General features: G+C 34.7%; 1 protein-coding gene across 2 annotated transcripts in view; it reads right to left on the bottom strand.

The window, feature by feature from the left end:
• Positions 1-16,740, bottom strand: part of LOC123323025 — a 69,000-nt gene extending 52,260 nt beyond the window's left edge. Inside the window, exon 1 of one of the 2 annotated variants that reach the window (XM_044911217.1) lies at positions 16,653-16,740. In XM_044911217.1, coding sequence (XP_044767152.1) covers positions 16,653-16,712 — 60 coding nt within the window. In that variant the 5' untranslated portion in view covers positions 16,713-16,740. Of the gene's footprint in view, positions 1-9,796; positions 10,090-16,652 lie in introns of those variants that run through there. The other variant, XM_044911218.1, reaches the window with a different exon arrangement.
• Positions 16,741-19,856: the final 3,116 nt, after the last annotated feature.

Genomic DNA, 19,856 nt, shown 5'->3' with positions numbered 1-19,856 from the left:
AATGAAAATGTACTATCATGAGATGTTCGAAATGGAGTTCTTCTATCCCGACACATTTCCTAGCGCTTAAAAGCAGATTATTTATTGCCCTTCTTATCATATCGGGATTTTGTTGAACGTCTGCACAGGCTTTTTCTATCCTCTGCCCCAAATGCTCCCGTGAAGTCAGTGTCTGTCACTTTTTCATGCACACACAGTGGGAACTGAGGGTTTAAAATGAAAAAAAGTTGAACAGAATTTTAAAAAAGTTAAATTACAATAAATAATATCACCAGAGGAAAAAAACAAGACCGCATTTCGAATGAATGACATAAAATATGACTTCGTTCGGTTCCTTCATTGTTGTTTTATGAAAAGAAATAAAAAGGTTAAAGTTTTTCGGAAGAATAAATTTTATTTTAATAGTTATGTGTGTTATGAAGCAAATACTCTTAAGGATTATATTTCCCAAGATGGTTTACATCATTTGTATGTAAATTCAATATGTAATTTCAGAGAATTCACAGCTCGACTTTGCATTCTTTTAAACACTTTTTTACGAACACTCAGTATGTGCTGATGATTTAAAATGAAGAAAAATTGAACATAATTCAAAATAATTCAGAATCTCGCTGAAGGACAATGAATATTATCACCGAAGGAATAAAAACAGGACCGCATTTCGAAAAAATGACATAAAATATGAATTCGTCCGGTTCCTATTCCCTTTTGACAAGTGTGCCATGCAAAGTAAAAACTGAATTCTTTAGAATGGGTTATGTAGTTTTTCATGGCAGTAACGAAATTCCTGTAAGGGTTGTGAAAAATATATATTTTGGAGCTTGATTGAAAAATCGTGATATTCTGAGTACTGCCCTGAAACTATTGATATTTCATGAACCATTTGGAAGAGCTTTCTGAAGTGAACAAACCCATAAAATTTGATTGAAATCTGAGCTTGCATTCCAGAGTTATGGCTATCGCAAATTTAGGTCAATATTCATTAATCACCCCGTATCTCCGAAACTAATAGCCTTAGGATACAAAACAAGCAAGTTTTCTGAAAGGCCTGGATGACCTGCATTCACCATTGGGCTATGGCCAACGACTCATGAAACATATTGTAACCTATTTGGGCATGATATCTTCACGTAATAAAACGAGTTGATACCATTCACGGATACAACTTAAGTGGCTTCAGAGTGAAGAGGGGTTAAAATCTCTGGGACTCTAAGTAAGTTTTCCTGGCGAAATTAAAATTTCCGAGCCGATATAGAAACGCACGTTCAACGAGAATCGAATCTCATTTGTCGGATGATTGCAATTTGATTAGTAGGTCAGCAATCCATCGAGAAAAATCTGATAAATGCAAGATACGCTGTCGGAATAGGATTCCCATGGCGTAGCAATTCAGTACGGAAATGGAATACGCGAATCAGAGGTTCATCGAGAGGTTCAACATTCGATATGTGAGAACATGCAACGTTCGAAATGACTACCATGTACTTATTCGGAGATGAAATTTCAAAGATGGTTCCTGGGCGATAAGGGGTATCTTCTAGCTCCAGGCTGTATTATCGGCGAGAACATAATGATAGATACATAATATATGAAGTAGATTCATCTATTTGATCACCATAATTACGAATTCAGGGTACAACCCATCACCAATGAACCTTGGATGTGGGATCTGAAATTGCCATATGCCTATATCACTCAATCAGTGTTCCAAATCTGGATTGAATTATAGGTACACGATGTTCCGAAACTCAAAGTCAAGCTGATAACGGGTGACCAGATGTATTATGAGAAAATTGCAATCCTGAACTTCAAAAACTAAAGTTATCCGAAAAAATTCAAAAATTCACACTCTGTGATACTCATAGTGAACTTGAATTTTTCTTATTTCAAATGTAAGGTGGTACCTTGAGTTGCCTACTAATTAAAGCCTGAAATGTGAACACAAAAGCTTCAGTTTCGATGGAAATATTTTTTGCCCAACCATGCGCACTCTGCCATTTCATCCACACTACCTGTAAAATTTCTTAACTGAAGAAAATATTATGTGTATTTCTGATTTCAAGCAAATTTTCGTTGCTATTTAGGAACCTGTCTTATGCTGTCTAATGGTATGGTCCGTAAGAAAGGAGATTGACATTGGTTATGCTGATGTTAAATCTGGAATAAAAAACGCTGTTCTCCACTAATGAGTTCTTACTTATTATTATTATTATTATAAAATGGTAAAGAGTTGAGGCTAAGCCTATAAACTCTCAAAAAAGAGAAAAAAAAATAAGCATATGAAAAATACACCAAAAAAAATGAGATACAAAGGAAAAGAAAGGAAACTGACAACTCCACAAGTAGCACTCACTCGCGACGAATCCAAGCATCATAGCTATTCTTAAAGGCATTCACAGACACTGATTCCACCACCGATGAAGGTAGAGAGTTCCACACCGAAAACACGCGGTTTGTGATAAAATACTGCCTTTGCTGTGTTTTGAAGTTCTCCTTCCTCAGTTTGTAAGCGTGACCTCGAAGACGGTCGTCAAGATTCAACTTGAAGAGACTGCTGAGGTCAAGCACTGCTCTTGTGAAAGAGGCAGCAAAGGTATCAGCCAGCACGTCCGCTGTCTCTTCGGGGCCGGAGCAAGGAGTGTTGTTAGAATTAAGAACCAACGGTATGTCGACTTTAGAGTTAAGGGCTGATCTCACGTATTTAAAGAATTTTTTATTGTTCTTTGAGTGTATAAGCTTGGATTCGAAGTTCTTTTTGGCATTGGCAATTACTGAAGAGAGTAAGTTGGAGAAACTTCGATGGTCTTCGTAGTCTCTTATTTGTTTACTTGTATGGTATATAGTCGTTCACGAATAAACCATCTCTCCAAAGAAAAAAACACATCCTGACACAAACACATTAAAAATCACAAACTTTTTAAATTTGATATATATCAATATGGTAATATTTGCAGGAAAGAGTTCATGATTCTATATCTGCTAAGTTCTGTTGTTGATAAGCTCAGATATCTGTAAGCATTTGCTCATTGTATTAATCTATCTGTAAGTTTTGGCATCTATCCTACTATTCTGAAGTGAGTCCTAGTTCCTAGTTCCTAATCCTCAAAAAAAAAAACGATATACGAAGATATATTGAAAAATTCTTAGTCTACTATAAAACCAAACAAAATTTCAATGTCAAAATATTTTATTACACAACACATTCCCTTTTTAATTGGATACATTTATTACAGCGAACCTGCAACGCCTCTAGAACTTTCAAAAAAAATGTTTCTTTTAAAAAAATTTCCAGTAGAGAAAGAGATGATAGTGTGGTGAATAAGGAGGGGTGTTCTACTATTCAAAACCCTAAATCAAGAATTTTTTGCATGGCAACATGAGATTTGTGTGCAGGGGCGATGTCCTGCAAATACAAAACACCTTTGGACAGCTTTCCGCGTCTTTTCTATTTAATTTTTTCCCGTAGAGTGGTCAGTAATGTCGAATAGTAATCTCCGGTTATTGTCAATCATGATTACTCCATGGCGATCCCAAAAAACTGGAGCAAGAACTTTTCCAGCAGATTTTTGGACACGAAACTTCTTCATCGATTGTTGCTTTGTTTCTGGATCGTAAAAATGTACCCAAGTCTCATCCATAGTAACAATTCGGTTTAAGAAGTCTACATCGTTTTCAAATCGAGCACAGATCGAACGCGATGCTTCTACTCTTGCACTCTTTTGGATTTTGGTCAACATTCAAACATTTGGGGATCCATTTTGCAGCAATTTTTCTCATGTCCAAACTGACGTGAACTATATGATGAACGCGTTCGTATGAAATATTCAGTGCTTCAAATATCCGTTTTAGCCAAATTCGACGGTCTGATGAAATCTTGTCATGAACTGCATCGATATTTTCAAGGACTGACACAGAAACTGGCCTTCCCGATTGGTCATCATCTTCAATGGAAAATTTACCTCTTTTGAAGCTTGCATTCCAATTTTTCACGGTCGCATACGAAGAACATTGATCACTAAGGGTATTAAGCATATCTTCGTAATTCTGCTTACCTCTTAACCCTTTTAAATACAGGTACTTGATGATGGCTCGATACTCCAATTTTTCGAGTTTCACAATTTCGGTGGACATCTTCTTTCTTTTAATTTATTGCGTAACTCTGGTTTACTTTTTTGTCCTCAAACTTCACACTGACACTTCTAATGAGTTATTATTCGTTGCTATGGTAACGCAATATTTTTTTTATGCATGGAACTGGTCTAGGCTAACTAGATATCAATACATCCTCGTACATTGCATCACGAATTTTAGACCTATTTCTCTTATGATCATATTTTCTAAAGAATTCGAAAGTGTCGTATTCAACCGAACGATCAAGTGTCTTGACAATTTCAATTTTTTTAAATCAGGTTGTTCAATAGGGACAGCTGATGCAGTTTCCTTTGCTGATTATGTGTATGAATGCCTCGACAATGGCTTGCATTTGCATATAGCAGGCTTATTTTTGATCTCTTGCGAGCATTCGGTAGTCTTTCATTTCACTCCATCGTTGACAAGTGTTGCAACTTGGGTTTTCGGGGTGCATTTTTAGATTGGCTCCAAATCTATCTATCTATATGTATCTGACGACCACGATCTGGAAGTGCCACAAGGGTCAGTCCTTGGGCCCCTTCTATTTCTGCTTTTATCAACGATCTCCCCATTATTTTGTAGGCGATATTAGTGATGTTTCCTGCTCATACGTAGACGCTTTTCGTCACGGATAAGAAAGTTTTTGTTGGGTCTGTTTGCATACAACGTTTCGGTAGTGGTTTCTGGCCGAACCAACGATGAACTTGAGGTGCTGTGTGCTATCATTATGAAGTTTTGGGACCTGGTGTCATGAAAATAACTGAAAAAATCAAGGTCGATAAAACCCTTGGAACATAGATACATGGAATGGCCACATATTCGATACTTCTCTATATTGGGCGACACTAAGGCAATGGCGTTACATGGATAAATTTTCTGTATGCACAAAACTGAAAAGTTCTTATTATTTTATAAATAGGGTGAGTTTGGCTTATAGCCACCTATCTTATAATATTCTACTACGGGGAAACTCCTCAGAAGTTGAAAGGGCTTTCATAATAGAAAAACGTATTTCACGAGTGATATTCAACACACCTCCACGTTCGTCCTACAGATCTATATTCATAGAAAACCATATTCTTAACCCATTGCCCCACAATATTCGATCTCTTGATAACAGCAAATTTAAAAAAGCTGATGAAAAATTAATGTTAAATAGATGTTATTATAGAGTAAATAATCCTTAATGATGTGTTATTCATTAAGGCCCGGTACTTTCACCTTCGAATAAATTTTATTCACTGTCAATAAGTATCCGTCAAATAATTTCTTATCTGAAGGATACCTTATTTCGGTGTTTTCAGATGAAATTATTTGACGAATAACAATTCTATGAAAACATGGTATACTACTTTTCACTGATTAATGTAACATAAGAGACCGCATTGTAGAAATTGTCATAATTCCAACTACAAAGCAAATATTTTCTGAAAATCACACAAAAAATAGCCATACATCCAGAATCTTAAAAATTCAACCAATAATGACGTACCGACATTCGATCTATGACAAATAAAATCTTATTAACGAGTTTCAATGACAGATTTATTCGATGAATAACGCTATCTGAAAGTGAAAAGACTGCATATATTCACTTATCGTACTAATAAGACTTATCTATCGAATAAATTTATTTATTCGAACGTGAAAGTACCGGGCCTAAAGGTTCATTTGTCAACCGCCAGCAAGTGGAGCTAAATTAAAATTTCGTTAAGTTTTCTTCGTTATTCCAGCAACTTTTCCAGAAGTTTTTCCTTTAATAATAATAATAATAATAGTGCCGAATACACGACAATGATAAGAACCCAGAAAAAATTGTGATAAGGAAGCTTCTGCAAAAATGTTCAAACAGGAAATTAGTTGAAGTATTCATCTATAGATTACGGTTCTAGTTCTATTAGGAGACTGGACACAGCATTTTTGAATTTTTTGGTATCTTTTAAAACTTAGAGAGCGAGCATCTTGGGTACTGGAAAGACTGAATACGTCCCGTCTTGTTTGAATTTAAATATTTTTGGAAATACTGTCCATTCTTTCGTGAGAAAAAAAAACAATAAACACCTAAATATATACCCTTAATAATAAAGTTATGAGATCTAAAATAATTGTGTTAGTAACATCTACTAAGTGCTTCATATTATGTATAGTTTTATGACTCAGTCTTTTTAGAACCCGTAAAAAAAAATTAAAAACTGTCAACTCGTCATCGCCTTCCAAAGGCTGTATCTTGGAAGGGAGGTCGATTTCGAAAAAAATTTATAAGAACTACCCCTGCTTATTTTCCTCAAGGAATCATCTCCCTTAGTCTTTCGCATTTGCTTACAGACACCCTGTATGGCGATTACGCCATTCTGCAACTTTCAACACTTATTCGAAGATATACCCGACATATATCTGTTATTCGAAGTGTACAGATTTTTTTCAACTAAGAAAGATATTAATTCTCAATTAACTCAATTTTCATATTCAATAATTAGGTTTCCATAACAAAAAATTCATGATAGTTACTGTAATAGACTTTGCGTGATCCTTAAACAAATACTCAGATAGGTATCTAATGAAGTTTGAAATTAATTTTGGGGCGTTTTTACAAAGATCTTAATCGAAAATATATAACTGAGGCTGCTAAGAGTCGGAAAATATTGAGGTTGCATTTCCCTAAAAATATCGTTTAAAAAAATGTAACAAGTGGTTATTCTGTAAGCTTCTTTTTAACCATTGTTTATTCTGGTACATATTAACACATCAGGTTATTCTGTACAAACTAAATATACTAAAATACCGACCAAAGATATAATGCTTTGCATTTTGGGATGAAAACCAACATCTCTATAAAGTGAGATCGAAATTATAACTATACTTCATTCAAATTTATTTTAGCAGTCGGTTGGCCATGAAATAATTTTCTCAAGTTTTTGTAACTAGAACGAAGTTAGATTGGCACTCATGAAATGTCGTTAATGTCATAACGCCGTTGCCACAACTAATATCAATTTTTATTGCGAAAATTCGAAAATGTCGAAAGTGATTGAAAAAAGAGACAGGGTTTCAGGAAGTGCTATTTAGAATTCAAGTCCGCTCATTCAAATAGTTAAACCCTGATATTCTTAAATCCACAATACGTCAGACGGTAGCGAACATATTCAATGTAAGAGAATTTATATACCTAATGTTTCATCTGAATCTAAACGACTTATATTTCAGCTGAATATTTCCACAATCAGAAAGATTGTGAATGAAGAGGATGACAAAGAATTTCGTTCTATTGGAAGACCCAAAAAAGTGGTGGCATTTGAGAATTTTTTATTTGAGTGAAGTATTGCGAAAAATTTACTATAGGATTTTCGTTAAATATCATCGGAGAATAAGTTCCCTAAAATGGATTTTTCTATTTTTCATTTGACTTGTCCTATACAATGTAAATGTCTTAAGGTACTAATAAATACCTAATTATTATTATTACATCAATGTATTAAGATGAACAGCCACAAATATGCGCCAGTTGTCCTATTAATTGTTTATTCATGTGAAATTTTTGTTCGTAGGTGAAGTTCATCATGACTTGAAACTTCCTTTAATTCCTTTTACTTATATTGATGCAAGATGATTTTTGTTGAAGAATTCAACATTTTGTAATTATCTGTTAATTCCTTCGGGAGATACCCATTCCCAACAACTGCATCATATGCATTTCATCTTCGGGTTAATATTTTTGAAATCTACAAATGATGTAAGCCAAAGAAGATAACGAACATTAACTCTCCTCAAGCTAGTGCATATTATGATATTATGCTGATCTCTTGGATTTTCCATGCAAATAACTGGATTTGGTATGCCTTCAATCAGTTTGTATAAACTTCAATTATGTTCGTCACATATTTTCCGAAGAGATTCGACATTGTGATAAAATACGTAATACCATAAACTTTTACGTAGAACGGGCAACATAGCGTTGATTTAAAACCCAAAAATGTTTTGACAAGCTCCATAACCCCACATTTTCGTACTATACAGAGTGAAATGTGTCAAATTTCCATGGCCAACCGACTGCTAAAATAAAATTGAATGAAGTATAGTTGTCCCAATTCATTTGCTACCCAGTTTACAATAATTTGATTGATGATGATTTATTTCATTGTTAATGAGAAAGTTTATGTAGGTAATATACCCAGGCATAGTTAGGAACTTGGTAGGTAAAATATGATATAGTAGAAAATTTTATCTTGAACTACCTACATCGAAAGATGAAGGATTTTTATTGTCAATTTATCAGTCAGTTCAGTAAGTTGTGTGGATAAAAACCTGAGACAATAAACGCGAAAAATTTGACCACGCAAATCGACAGTTTTTTCTTGATACCTACATCAAAAATTTCTTTAGTTAAGATTTATCTTATTGCAAAACAACTTATTTCAGGTAGGAATTATCAAAATAAGTCATTTCACCACAAATTTTCTATAGGAAATATTCAAGATGGCTGAGCTGCAACCCCTAGAAGTTCCACAAAATAACATTGAATTTCAAGTACGGGACTGTGAAAGGTGACTCCGGCATCGCAAAAACGAAACAAAACATATGGCTGGACAATGAATGGTCCAGTACCAAGTTCATCGGATTAGATACATCAGGTCACTTTTGAGAGAATCATAATTGTTGTATCGTGCAACTTAGGGTGAAAAATAAAATGTAGAAAATCGTGGCAGTTTTTTGAAAGTGCTTATGTTAGTTATGTTGAAAAAGTGCTATGATGTTTCCTCATTTCATCCCATTTTTACGACGATTGTTGGAATGTTCGAAATTCGTGAATAATTTAGACGAATTTTACTGGTGAGATTTTGAAGTATTATTCCGAGTATTATTCAATTTTTACACTTGTGTCCTAAGTCTCTTCTGTCAGTTGGTATCGAAATGAGATCGTGTAAGTTACTGAAAAATAATGAGAACAATTCGGTAATCCTAAGTTTCCATTTTCATAATCACGAAAATATCGAATAAGCCATTAGGTCCATTCGTTTGCACAAAAAGTGTAGCACTTTTCTACACTCGGTAAATTCAATCAGCAAACGAATACTGAAGTCGAGTGTAGAAATGTGTTACACTTTTTATGCAAACGAAAGGACCTAATATCCTAAACAAAACTTATCAGGAGATAAGTTTTTTCCACTGCTTTGCGATGATTCAGCTGACAAACGGTCTAGGGTCGTATTAGGATCTATTTCAGTAATCATATTTTCAATTTTTTTTTCAACTTTGTCATTTTGAAAGTTTTGTATAGGTGATTTTTGGTGAAACGCTTCATTTTAACCAGTTGTACCCTCTGTTAAAAAAAAGCCTCACCTTCAAATACACCCTCAATAAGTCAATTCGAATATGAACCTTTAAAGTTGGCCGTAGAAGAAGTAACTCATCAGCTTCAAAATATTTCGAGACTAGAAATGCAGGTATGCCATCTAAGCAGCTAACATTGCAATAATTCGTTTTTAAATCATTAGAAAACATGAATTATGGCGTTGGTAGCTGCTGATTTCGTATCAGCAACAGTATTGAAGTCCTACTTCTTTTCTTTTTCGAATTTGGAATAAGGTAACCCTATATGGTTGAAATATATTAGGGTATTAGTACCCACGTCCAAATCATATCAAGCCACTCAATTTATTGTACTCACCACTATCAACAGAATCTTCAAAATACTAAAACTCCTAACGACACTCATGTCTTCACAAAATCTTCCGCTATTTAAAAAAAGTTTTCTCTACAAATGAACCGAGTTCCGAATCCACCTTGAGACAGATATTTTTCTGAAGCAGGTATAGTATCCTCAAGGTCGCACCACAAACTAAACTACTCCAATGCAGACTACCAGATCATGCATTGACCACTGTCAAGTACCAGGGAGGCGTAATCACGTTCTTGAATGGAAGAGGAAGATGGTACTCCGAGTACGCAAGCGGGTTTCGCGCTTCCTACTATGGTACCTACTGCAATTTCGGATCAAGCGGTTAGTGTAGCAGTAAGTGCAGGTAATTGCAATGTAGCCGGAATTCCGGAAAAGTCGTAATTCTTGATGGATCAAGGACAGAATGTGAATTTTAATACCTACCATTGAGATAGGATAGGATCTCATTCAATACGATAATCGTTAGCCAAAAACGTATAGGTTGAATATGCCAGGAGGCTCAAATGAAATAATTCAGGAGGATTTTTGCAGTATGCAATATTCCGGAAATCTTCGAGACTAAGTATAGTACTCAGCATAGAACACTAATATACAAGAAGTGAAAAGTCCTAAGTAATCTGTGGCAACACCAAATGTCATTTATATGCCGCCATATTGGGTTGTAAGCAAAGATTATAGAGAACTACTCTATAATCTTTGGTTGTAAGTAGATATTGAATGGCGGGAATTTTGAATTTACAGGCGTACTATACCTATATACATACTTTTCGTTGTTTTCACTTCATTGTAAATTTACAGCTTCTACCATTAATATTGAAAGCAGATTTGGAATTCATGATAGAAGCTGTAAATTTACATTACATGAAAAATAACTTCAAGGTAGGAGAAAGTTAGAATTTCAGCAATTTATTTATTTCTTGTAAAAGTTCTATAAATGGTATTTTCCAGAGGAGCACATTTATATATCAGTCAGCCAAATGCAAATACATATTGAGGATGAAATATATCAAACAATATGGTATTTGAGAAGAAATAGAATTGTTGATCGTAAAACCTGTTCCCCCATATAAAATCTCAGTATAAGCAGAGGAAATGAAAATCGAGTAACATCCACATATATGTATGATACAAAACAACCAAGATAAAAACCTCAGCAAAAATCTGTCCCTATATAAGTTTAGTTATATTGAATTTATTCACATAATGAGCCATTTAAATTATCGGGCCGGCTCTTTCATTGTGATAAATTTTCTTGTTCCCTTGTACATCTCGAAATTGAAATAATATCTGAAACAAAAAAAAGAATGAAGATAGAGAAAGCTTAGTAAATAACATAGTAACAAAGTAATTGATGTAGAATTGGAATGATAAGAAATTCAGAGATCAAAAATAGCGCAACCTCACGAGTATCAGAATAGATGAAAATAATATTCAACATTCGGTCGTTCGTAAGTTACATCTCCTTGAATCTCCTAAATATTCCGCCTCGTTATGTAGTAGTGAAGTAATTTTTCAGTTGAATAATGAAATGTGAATATTAAAAACATGATTTTTGAAACGTCAACAGGTTGTCAAACAAAAGAATTAGGTTAATTTGGTTTTGACTGTCACATCAACCGGACATTCATGTCGGCCATATTTGGTTGTAGATTTGATCATAGAAGAGGGAGTTTCACCCCCCTGGTACTCAGTAGAATAAGGTAAGTCAAGTGTGGGTGTGTTCTCTCAGTAGTGCTCTGTTTACTGAATAGTACTCAGTAGCGCTTGCCAGTATGGAAAAGGGTTCATCAATTCCAAACGTTCTCCATCGGAGAAGAAGCTTCGTTGCTCTGACGAGGTCAAATGATACCGAAACCATGATCACCACGGCTTTTCTTCGATGGAGGCTACTCCATTTGGGGCCTTGACGATGGCAAATTGGCTAGTTCAATTCATATCGTAACACTGTTGATATTCATATCAGCGGATGGTATGCTTCTGAATTAATCCTTCAAGAATGTTTCATGGAAATAGCAACAAGGGTAAGCTGACGTTTATCCATTCAGTGAAATGAAATTCACAAGTGAAAAAATAGTTATTTATTGAACAGGGGAAAAAATCATTAGATTTTAGTTCGGGTCGGGAGACAAAAAAGCAAGATCTAAAATCTAATATTTCCCGTGTATCTATAATACACAATATTCTTCTGTGACGGGGAAAATGACTATTTAATACTGATAAAACATTTTTTTATTTATTTATTTATTTATTCAACCATTATTCAAGCATTAATAAACTTAATAGCTAATAATTCCTACAGAGGCATAACGATACCCGTGCGTAGGAACTGGTAATACAAACATAAAACAATTATCAAATATAAATTTTGCTATCCCCATAAACTTAAATAGTTAATAAAATTTAAAAACAAAATATAACATCAAATCTATAAATTCATAAAAAACCAACAAGATCAGATCAAAAATTTTCTGCAATCCAAGGTTTTAATTCATTTTTTAAGTACTTATTATTCGATTTACCCCTTATAACTACAATATATTAAAGTCAGAAAATTATCGATGTGAAATTTGCATTTTTCAAATGGTAGGCTGTTGTACTTATAGCGACAATTAGACGTGCGTTGTGCTAAGGAATCCTTTAAAATAAACAAATATCTGTCAATTGAATTCTGTGATTTGATTTAAAAATTGCGAACTTAGTAGTTGTGTAGTAGCAGCGTCGTTCTTAGGGTACATGCCGCCCGCGTCAGCTTAAGATTTTGCCGCCACTACGCCTACGCATATAATTAAAGAAGAGACGCAGCAAAATACAAAGTGAATAATTCGAATAAATAAAAATCCTGTAAAATATATCGGGAGACTTGAACTCCTTTTCACTCTGAAGCCACTTAAATGGTATCTGTAAATGGTAGCTCATTTTTTTGCGTGGAGATATCATGCCCGCAAATAGGTAACGATAGATAATAGTGGAGTGATGGTGAGATGAACATTTTGAGTACAGAAATTCTTTTTTTATTAACCGAAAATTGGCTCATGTCTCCCTAACCCTTGGGAGAGTTGAACAGGGGCGATAGAGAATTGAGCATAAGTTTGTTTATCAGGAAAATATTGAAAGTAAACAAATTCCAAGGACCAACGATATTTTATGTCAAGGTTTTCATCATCAGATGTATCAGCGTATAAAATACATATTTTCTATTTCAGAGTCACTCTCACTTATTTCCCAAATGTTTTTTACTCTTTTGAATCTTTGTATATTTTTTTATATTCATTTCAATTATTAAATTTCTGGTATTCAATTTCCTTGTTTTGAAGCAAACTATTACACGGGTCAACACCAAATTTGACTTTGACTGCAAAGCATAAAATTCCGATACTTTAGATACTAATTAGACGAAAAAAAAAATATATGGCAAGAAAAAGTTTGCTTCTGTGTTTAGGAGACTGATTCAACGATAGCATTTACAATAAAAACAAGCAACATGTGGAGCCCATGGCTAGTCTTGATTCCAAGAAGGAAAGTCAAAATATGCTTCATAGGCTTCAGAGAGAACGTGAGATGTCTTTATTCGTATTTCACGTCACGAATTATAGCAAATTGACCACATATAAAACAAAATGCATCAGCATCGTATTTACACTTTCTTGACGATATTTGAAGTTTGTCTGGGCTAGTAAACAACACCTGATCATTGTTTATAACTCGAGTGCCCTCTAGCGGCACCTTGTAAACGTAAGCACCCCACTCTCATCGGACGGTCTTTTTGAATTATTAAAAATTATTAAAAAAAATGAAGAACGACTATTAATACTATAACTATCACAAAAGCAAACTTCATACCAAAAAAAGTTATTTTCTTTTCGTTTTTGTGCATAATTAACCGGAAAATCCTAGTATAAACGTTAGGACAAAGAACAAAAATTTTTTTGTAGAGTCGTGTTATCTAAGCTCAGTGCAGGAAACTTGGATCACTGATTATATCTCCCGACCCATAGGTTAAGTCTCCCGTTCTCCCTTTTAGTCTATTCAACAGATGTCTTCTTGAAACTTTTATAAGTATTATCAAAAAGGCTCATCGTTTGTGAAACAATATTAATCAATGAAAGCAATAAAACTAAACAACACCACGCACATATTGGACTTTTCAGACAGTGTAACAAACGAAAATTATCAAATTTCTTGCTTCCTAACAACAAAATCACGATCAACCGTCTCACTCCCGAACTGTTCTGATGGCGGCCAAAATGGAGCCGCCACCAGTTGCGCCTTTTTACGAGTATGTGGCAAGCTATTTACGATACCGGTATCGCGAAATTTGAATTGAAATATTTGAGGTGGTTCAAGTCTCCTACCTGAGAAAGTCTCCCGGACTTCCGTTAGCTGTATTCGGGTTCGACTTTCGGACAGTCCGAGAATGGTTCTAGAACTGCGCAGAGGATTCGATACTAGGGCGCAACAATTCTGCGCAGTTGTAGAACAATTCTCGGACTGTCCGAAATTCGAACCCGAATACAGCCCCTATCATACTAGCTCAAACCCGTACCTTCGCTCGCGTAATATCTAGTAAAAAAATAATCGAAAAATCCATGATACAAAAAAAAAGCCGACCAATGAATACAACTATTTTGGTATGACAACAATCTTTTAAACAATCTCTTCAAACTCACAACATTAACTGAAAACAAATCCAGTCGATTAAAAATAACATTACACAACTGAAACTGAAGTGGAGAATTTTGGCCGAAATCTGTTATTTCGAAACCTGGGTTGGAGCATATTTGAGTGACTTATACTCCATACACATTCATAAAAGCACTCGGTTGGACATAAAATAATTTTCTCTAGTTTTTCTGACTAGAATAGAGTAAGGTTGGCACTCATGAAATGTTGTTAATGCCGAAAGTGATTGGGAAAGAGAAAATACCGAGTATGAGGAAGTGCTATTTAGAATTGAGGGCCGCTCATTCAAAAAGTAGGTTACCCTGCTTTTCAAATATCCACAATATAATCAGACGGTATCGAACATATGCAAAGTGTGTAAATTTATATTATGTTTCATTTGAATCTAATGATACCATATTTAAACTGAATGTTTCCACGCTTAGAAAGATTGTAAATGAAGAAGATGACAAAAAATTTCCTTCTATTGGGAGACTTAAAAAGGTTGTTCCGTCAATTCTTTATTTATGTGTATGAAATTTTTGTTTAAAGGTGAAGTTCCTTTCGCCTTAGAACTCCTTCTAACTATTTTAACTTGACCAGCAATGCAAGATGATTTTTGTTGAAGAATTCAACATTCTTGTAATCATCCATTGATTCTTTTGAGATATACTCATTACTCATATTTCATTTTTGGGTTGATTTTTTTGAATTCAACAACTTATGTAACGTCTTCAACCTTCAGCTATCATTAACTCTTCTCAAGCAATTGCATATAATGTGTCAATGATTCAATTTTCTTCCATTATACAATAATTAATACATCTTCAAAACTGATCTATTGTAGTTTCCATTCAAATGACTAGATTAAGAATCCTTTCAATCAGTTTGTAAAAACGAAAAATTCATTTACTTTCTGACGTAAAGTCACGAGGAATACAATTACTAACGGCTGGTTTCATAATCAAATTTAAAGTCACTTTAAGCTTAAAGCTTCCTTTACTGTCATTTCTAGTAGGGTTAAAGGAAGCTTTAACGTTAAAGCGACTTTAGGTTTGATTATGAAAACGGCCGTTAGTAGGGTTAAAGGAAGCTTTAAAGTTAAAACGGCTTTAGGTTTGATAATGAAACCGCCGAAACCGGCCGTTAAAATGACAGTAAAGGAAGCTTTAAGCTTAAAGTGACGTTTAATTCGATTATGAAACTGGACGTAACGGCCGGTTACATAATCAAAATTCACTTAAAGCTTAAAGCTTTTTTACTGTCATTTTTAGTAGGGTTAAAGGAAGCTTTAACGTTAAAGCGACTTCAGGTTTGATTATGAAAACGGCCGTTAGTAGGGTTAAAGGAAGCTTTAAAGTTAAAACGGCTTTAGGTTTGATAATGAAACCGCCGAAACCGGCCGTTAAAATGACAGTAAAGGAAGCTTTAAGCTTAAAGTGACGTTTGATTCGATTATGAAACTGGACGTAACGGCCGGTTACATAATCAAAATTAAAGTCACTTAAAGCTTAAAGCTTCCTTTACTGTCATTTTTACATCCAGTTTCATAATCGAATTTAACGTCACTTTAAGCTTAAAGCTTCCTTTACTGTCATTTTTAGTAGGGTTAAAGGAAGCTTTAAAATTAAAGCGACTTTAGGTTTGATTATGAAACCGGCCGTAAGTAGGGTTCAAGGAAGCTGTAGAATTAAAGGGACTTTAGGTTTGATGATGAAACCGGCAGTAAGACTCTATGTAGAACGGACAAATCTCTCGAAAATGCCGGTTAAAGATTATGTTATGTCGATATATACAGGAACGGGCTGATGCCAAATTTTGGAGGAGGAGGGAAAGCATCGTAATTTTTTCAACTGCTTTGTAAATTTCCCCACTCTGTTCAACTTAATCAACCGATTATGTACGGATACTTGGGATACTAATGATACTATTACTTATTAGGTTGGGTAACCTAACCCTACAATCTTTGACTGAAATGTGAGTCTTGCAGTCGGTGCAGTCGTCCATGGTTTACTCTCTGTTGATAAATATATTATTCTCTACTGGCAACATTGTAGGTATATAATTGCTTCAATGATTGTTATGCCCCGCCACGCTACAAAACGCACGCTATACTGTTAGACCACCTCAATGTATCACTGCTGATAGCGATTACCAGCATCTGTTACGATTGGATTCTACTCACCGATGAAGGTGATTGAAACTTGACGTTTAGGTCTTGACAACTAGCATTTAACTCGATCATGCTTTGTTAACTTGTTCTTCACCCATTCTGCAAAACAATCACTCTGCGAGGTTTTTCTAAGATATGTATAGAATTAATTAACCCGTTTTATTTTGGCGAAGTTCCTCTTCAACAATCAAATCTTAGAAAAACCTCGCAGAATTCTCTCACTCTTACTACTACCACGCTAGAGCATTTACTAGAATCTCAAGACACGTGCAGTAAGGTTCAAGGAACGGAACTACTATGTGAAGAACACCTGAAGCAAAGCCTCTGATCTTGGGATCCCAGGCGGAAAACAAGAAAATTTTGATTGACGAAATTTTTTGTGATGGGCCTGACAGAGTGTGCAATTCTATTCATAAGTGTAGATAATATAATTTATATCTATAAATTAATCTTGAAGGATGATAAGAAATTTTTTCAAAACGTCAATGAGTTTTGAAAAAAGAAAAACATTTTACTTTTCGCAACCAGTTACGCAAAGTGAAATATTCCGCAACTGATGATGAAACGATACTTGCTTTCATAGTAACGGGTGAAATATTGAATGATTTCCGTCACCAGACGATTTTAAAAGAATCTCCGAGAGGAGCTTTTAAAGACGTTTTTGGTACTTTCAATTTGAATTCATAGCAACATCCTATTCAAAATTAGAAAAAATATTTTGTGAAACACGTTGGGAAACACTATACATTAAGTAAGTATTCACCCCTGAATATTACCATTGACAACTATGACTACTCTTTATGAGTAGAAAGGGGTATTATCCCCTTGAATACTCAAAAGAGTGGATAAGTAGTAGTTTAGTAGAACAAGAGATCAAATGATTCCCTTCAACATCACTACACTACTTGTTGCTTTTTTGTGATTATTGCTATTGAAATCTATAAACTATGGAAGTATCTAGTTATTCCAGTTAATTTCATTGCAATTAGTGGTTGTTTGATGAAATTATGATTTTTTATTGTCTTTTGTTTACATTTGGATAAAATGACATACATATAAACAATGTTTCTATTAATAAACATTTATCATTTTGTCCAGGTGATACGCCGTGAAACTACGAAAGATAAACTAATCGGCAGTCTTGGAGCCAAGAATCTATGAGTAAGGCTATTAAAGCATGGAAGCAAAGAAGAAGAAAGCATTTGATATTTCTCAGGCGACTCTTAGAAGATATGATGTCAATATGAACCAAACCTTGGAGTGTAACTCTAAAGATTTAGGAATATTCAAAATAACATTTTCAGCTGAAATTGAGCTGGAGTTATCGGAGCACATAAAATTTTTTGAAACGCGACCCATTTACATATTGGGCGTTTGTTCTATGAAGCGTGTGAAAAAGCTGCAACTATTCAGAATGCAAGTAGGCTTCAAATAGCCACCAACTGAATGACTCAACACTTCTTCAGTCCAGAAAGATGCGAGTACCGATGCTGAATCTATTTCACATCCAACAGCAACAAATGACGATAAAGTAAATTCCTCGCTAAGGACAAAAGACCTGGTACCAATCACTGACATATCCAGTTGCTACTATTCCGCCAGCACCACAGAGCCAGTTCAATCGAGGCCAAGGAAAAAGAGAAAGAATCTAAACAGGACAAAGATAATTTTTTCAACTTCTGCTCCAAACATGCAAGAAATTATTGCTAAAAACGGACCAAAGGATCCACGGTCAGAAAAAAAGAGACAACTTAAAGAAATTTCTGATGATGATGAAAGAAATATTCCTGCTACCAACACTCCATCATCAGAAAAGAGATTGAGACTATCGAGGCAAACTGCTCAGATAGATGATAGCTCAAGAAGCGAAGATTTCATTTCACGTTCTTAGCCCAGTGAGGGTTGGTTACGATGTAGGATTTGTTCTCTTTTGGGCTCATGCTTATGCCCTGATCTCCCAAAGTCTACCAAACGATATACTTGTGAATTGTGTTCTTAATATTTCACCTCCGAATAAATTTTATTCACTGTCAATAAGTATCCGTCAAATAATTTCCTATCTGAAGGATACCTTATTTCGGTGCTTTCAGATAAAATTATTTGACGAATAACAATTCTATGAAAACACGGAATACTACTTTTCACTGATTAATGTAAAATAAGATACCGCATTGTAGAAATTGTCATAATTCCAACTAGAAAGCAAATATTTCGTGAAAATCATACAGAGAATAACCATACATCCAGAATCCAGAAAAAATTCAACCAATTATGACGTACCGACATTCGATTTATGACAAATAAAATCTTACGACGAACGAGTTTCAATGACAGATTTATTCGATGAATAACACTATCTGAAAGTGAAATGACTGCACTTTCACTTATCCTAAGAATAAGACTTATCTATCGAATAAATTTAGTTATTCGCACGTGAAAGTACCGGGCCTAAGAGGAGTTTATACCACGGGACTTTCTCGCCATCTGTATATATCTGTACCAAGTGGTCTTTATACAATGATAAGGCGTTAAGGGGGAATAAGTAGAAGTTACGAATATACAATAGTTTTCACTTTCGTCGAAAAGATGGCAGCACTTAACGAACTTATCTTTTCAATTTCACCAGGATACGTATTGTAGCCAATGGCGGGACTTTTCGATAAATTTTTTCATGTGCAAATTCATAGAAGAGATAATTCTACCTCGGAAAGTCGATAACATGAATGAGTATTTGTTTTTCAATGAAAATTTTTTTTTCCGTTTGACGAATAAAAAAATTTCTGACTTTCCGTAGTGACGAACTGATTGAATTGAATTATAACGAAAACCCCATATAAATAAGTGGTTTCTGACGTAAGATATTCATTTTCTCTTTTTGAACTGACTACTAAAACGGTGTAGACCCCTCTTTAGCATAAGTGCAGAATCGCAGTCGTTTGTAGAACTCTGGCGAAAATATAGAAATATATATTGAATATTTCTTCACAGCAGGCAGATCTTTTTTCATGCTGCAAAGCATGGATATCAATCGACGAATATTTTTTGAATTGAGAAAAACAGTATCTAATAGTGTTTCTTCATGAGCACACCAATCCATTAATTCATAGAAATTACCCGAGTGTCCTCAGAAACATGCCAAGCAGAACAATTTTCCGTTTGCATCGTCATTTTTCCGCACGATATAATCGAATTAACCCAGAAAATGACCACTGACTG

The sequence above is a fragment of the Coccinella septempunctata genome, chromosome 1, assembly GCF_907165205.1.
Source record: "Coccinella septempunctata chromosome 1, icCocSept1.1, whole genome shotgun sequence".
NCBI classification, from domain to species: domain Eukaryota; kingdom Metazoa; phylum Arthropoda; class Insecta; order Coleoptera; family Coccinellidae; genus Coccinella; species Coccinella septempunctata.
Note: the sequence above shows the minus strand (reverse complement) of the source record. Positions and strands in the feature narration are given on the sequence as shown.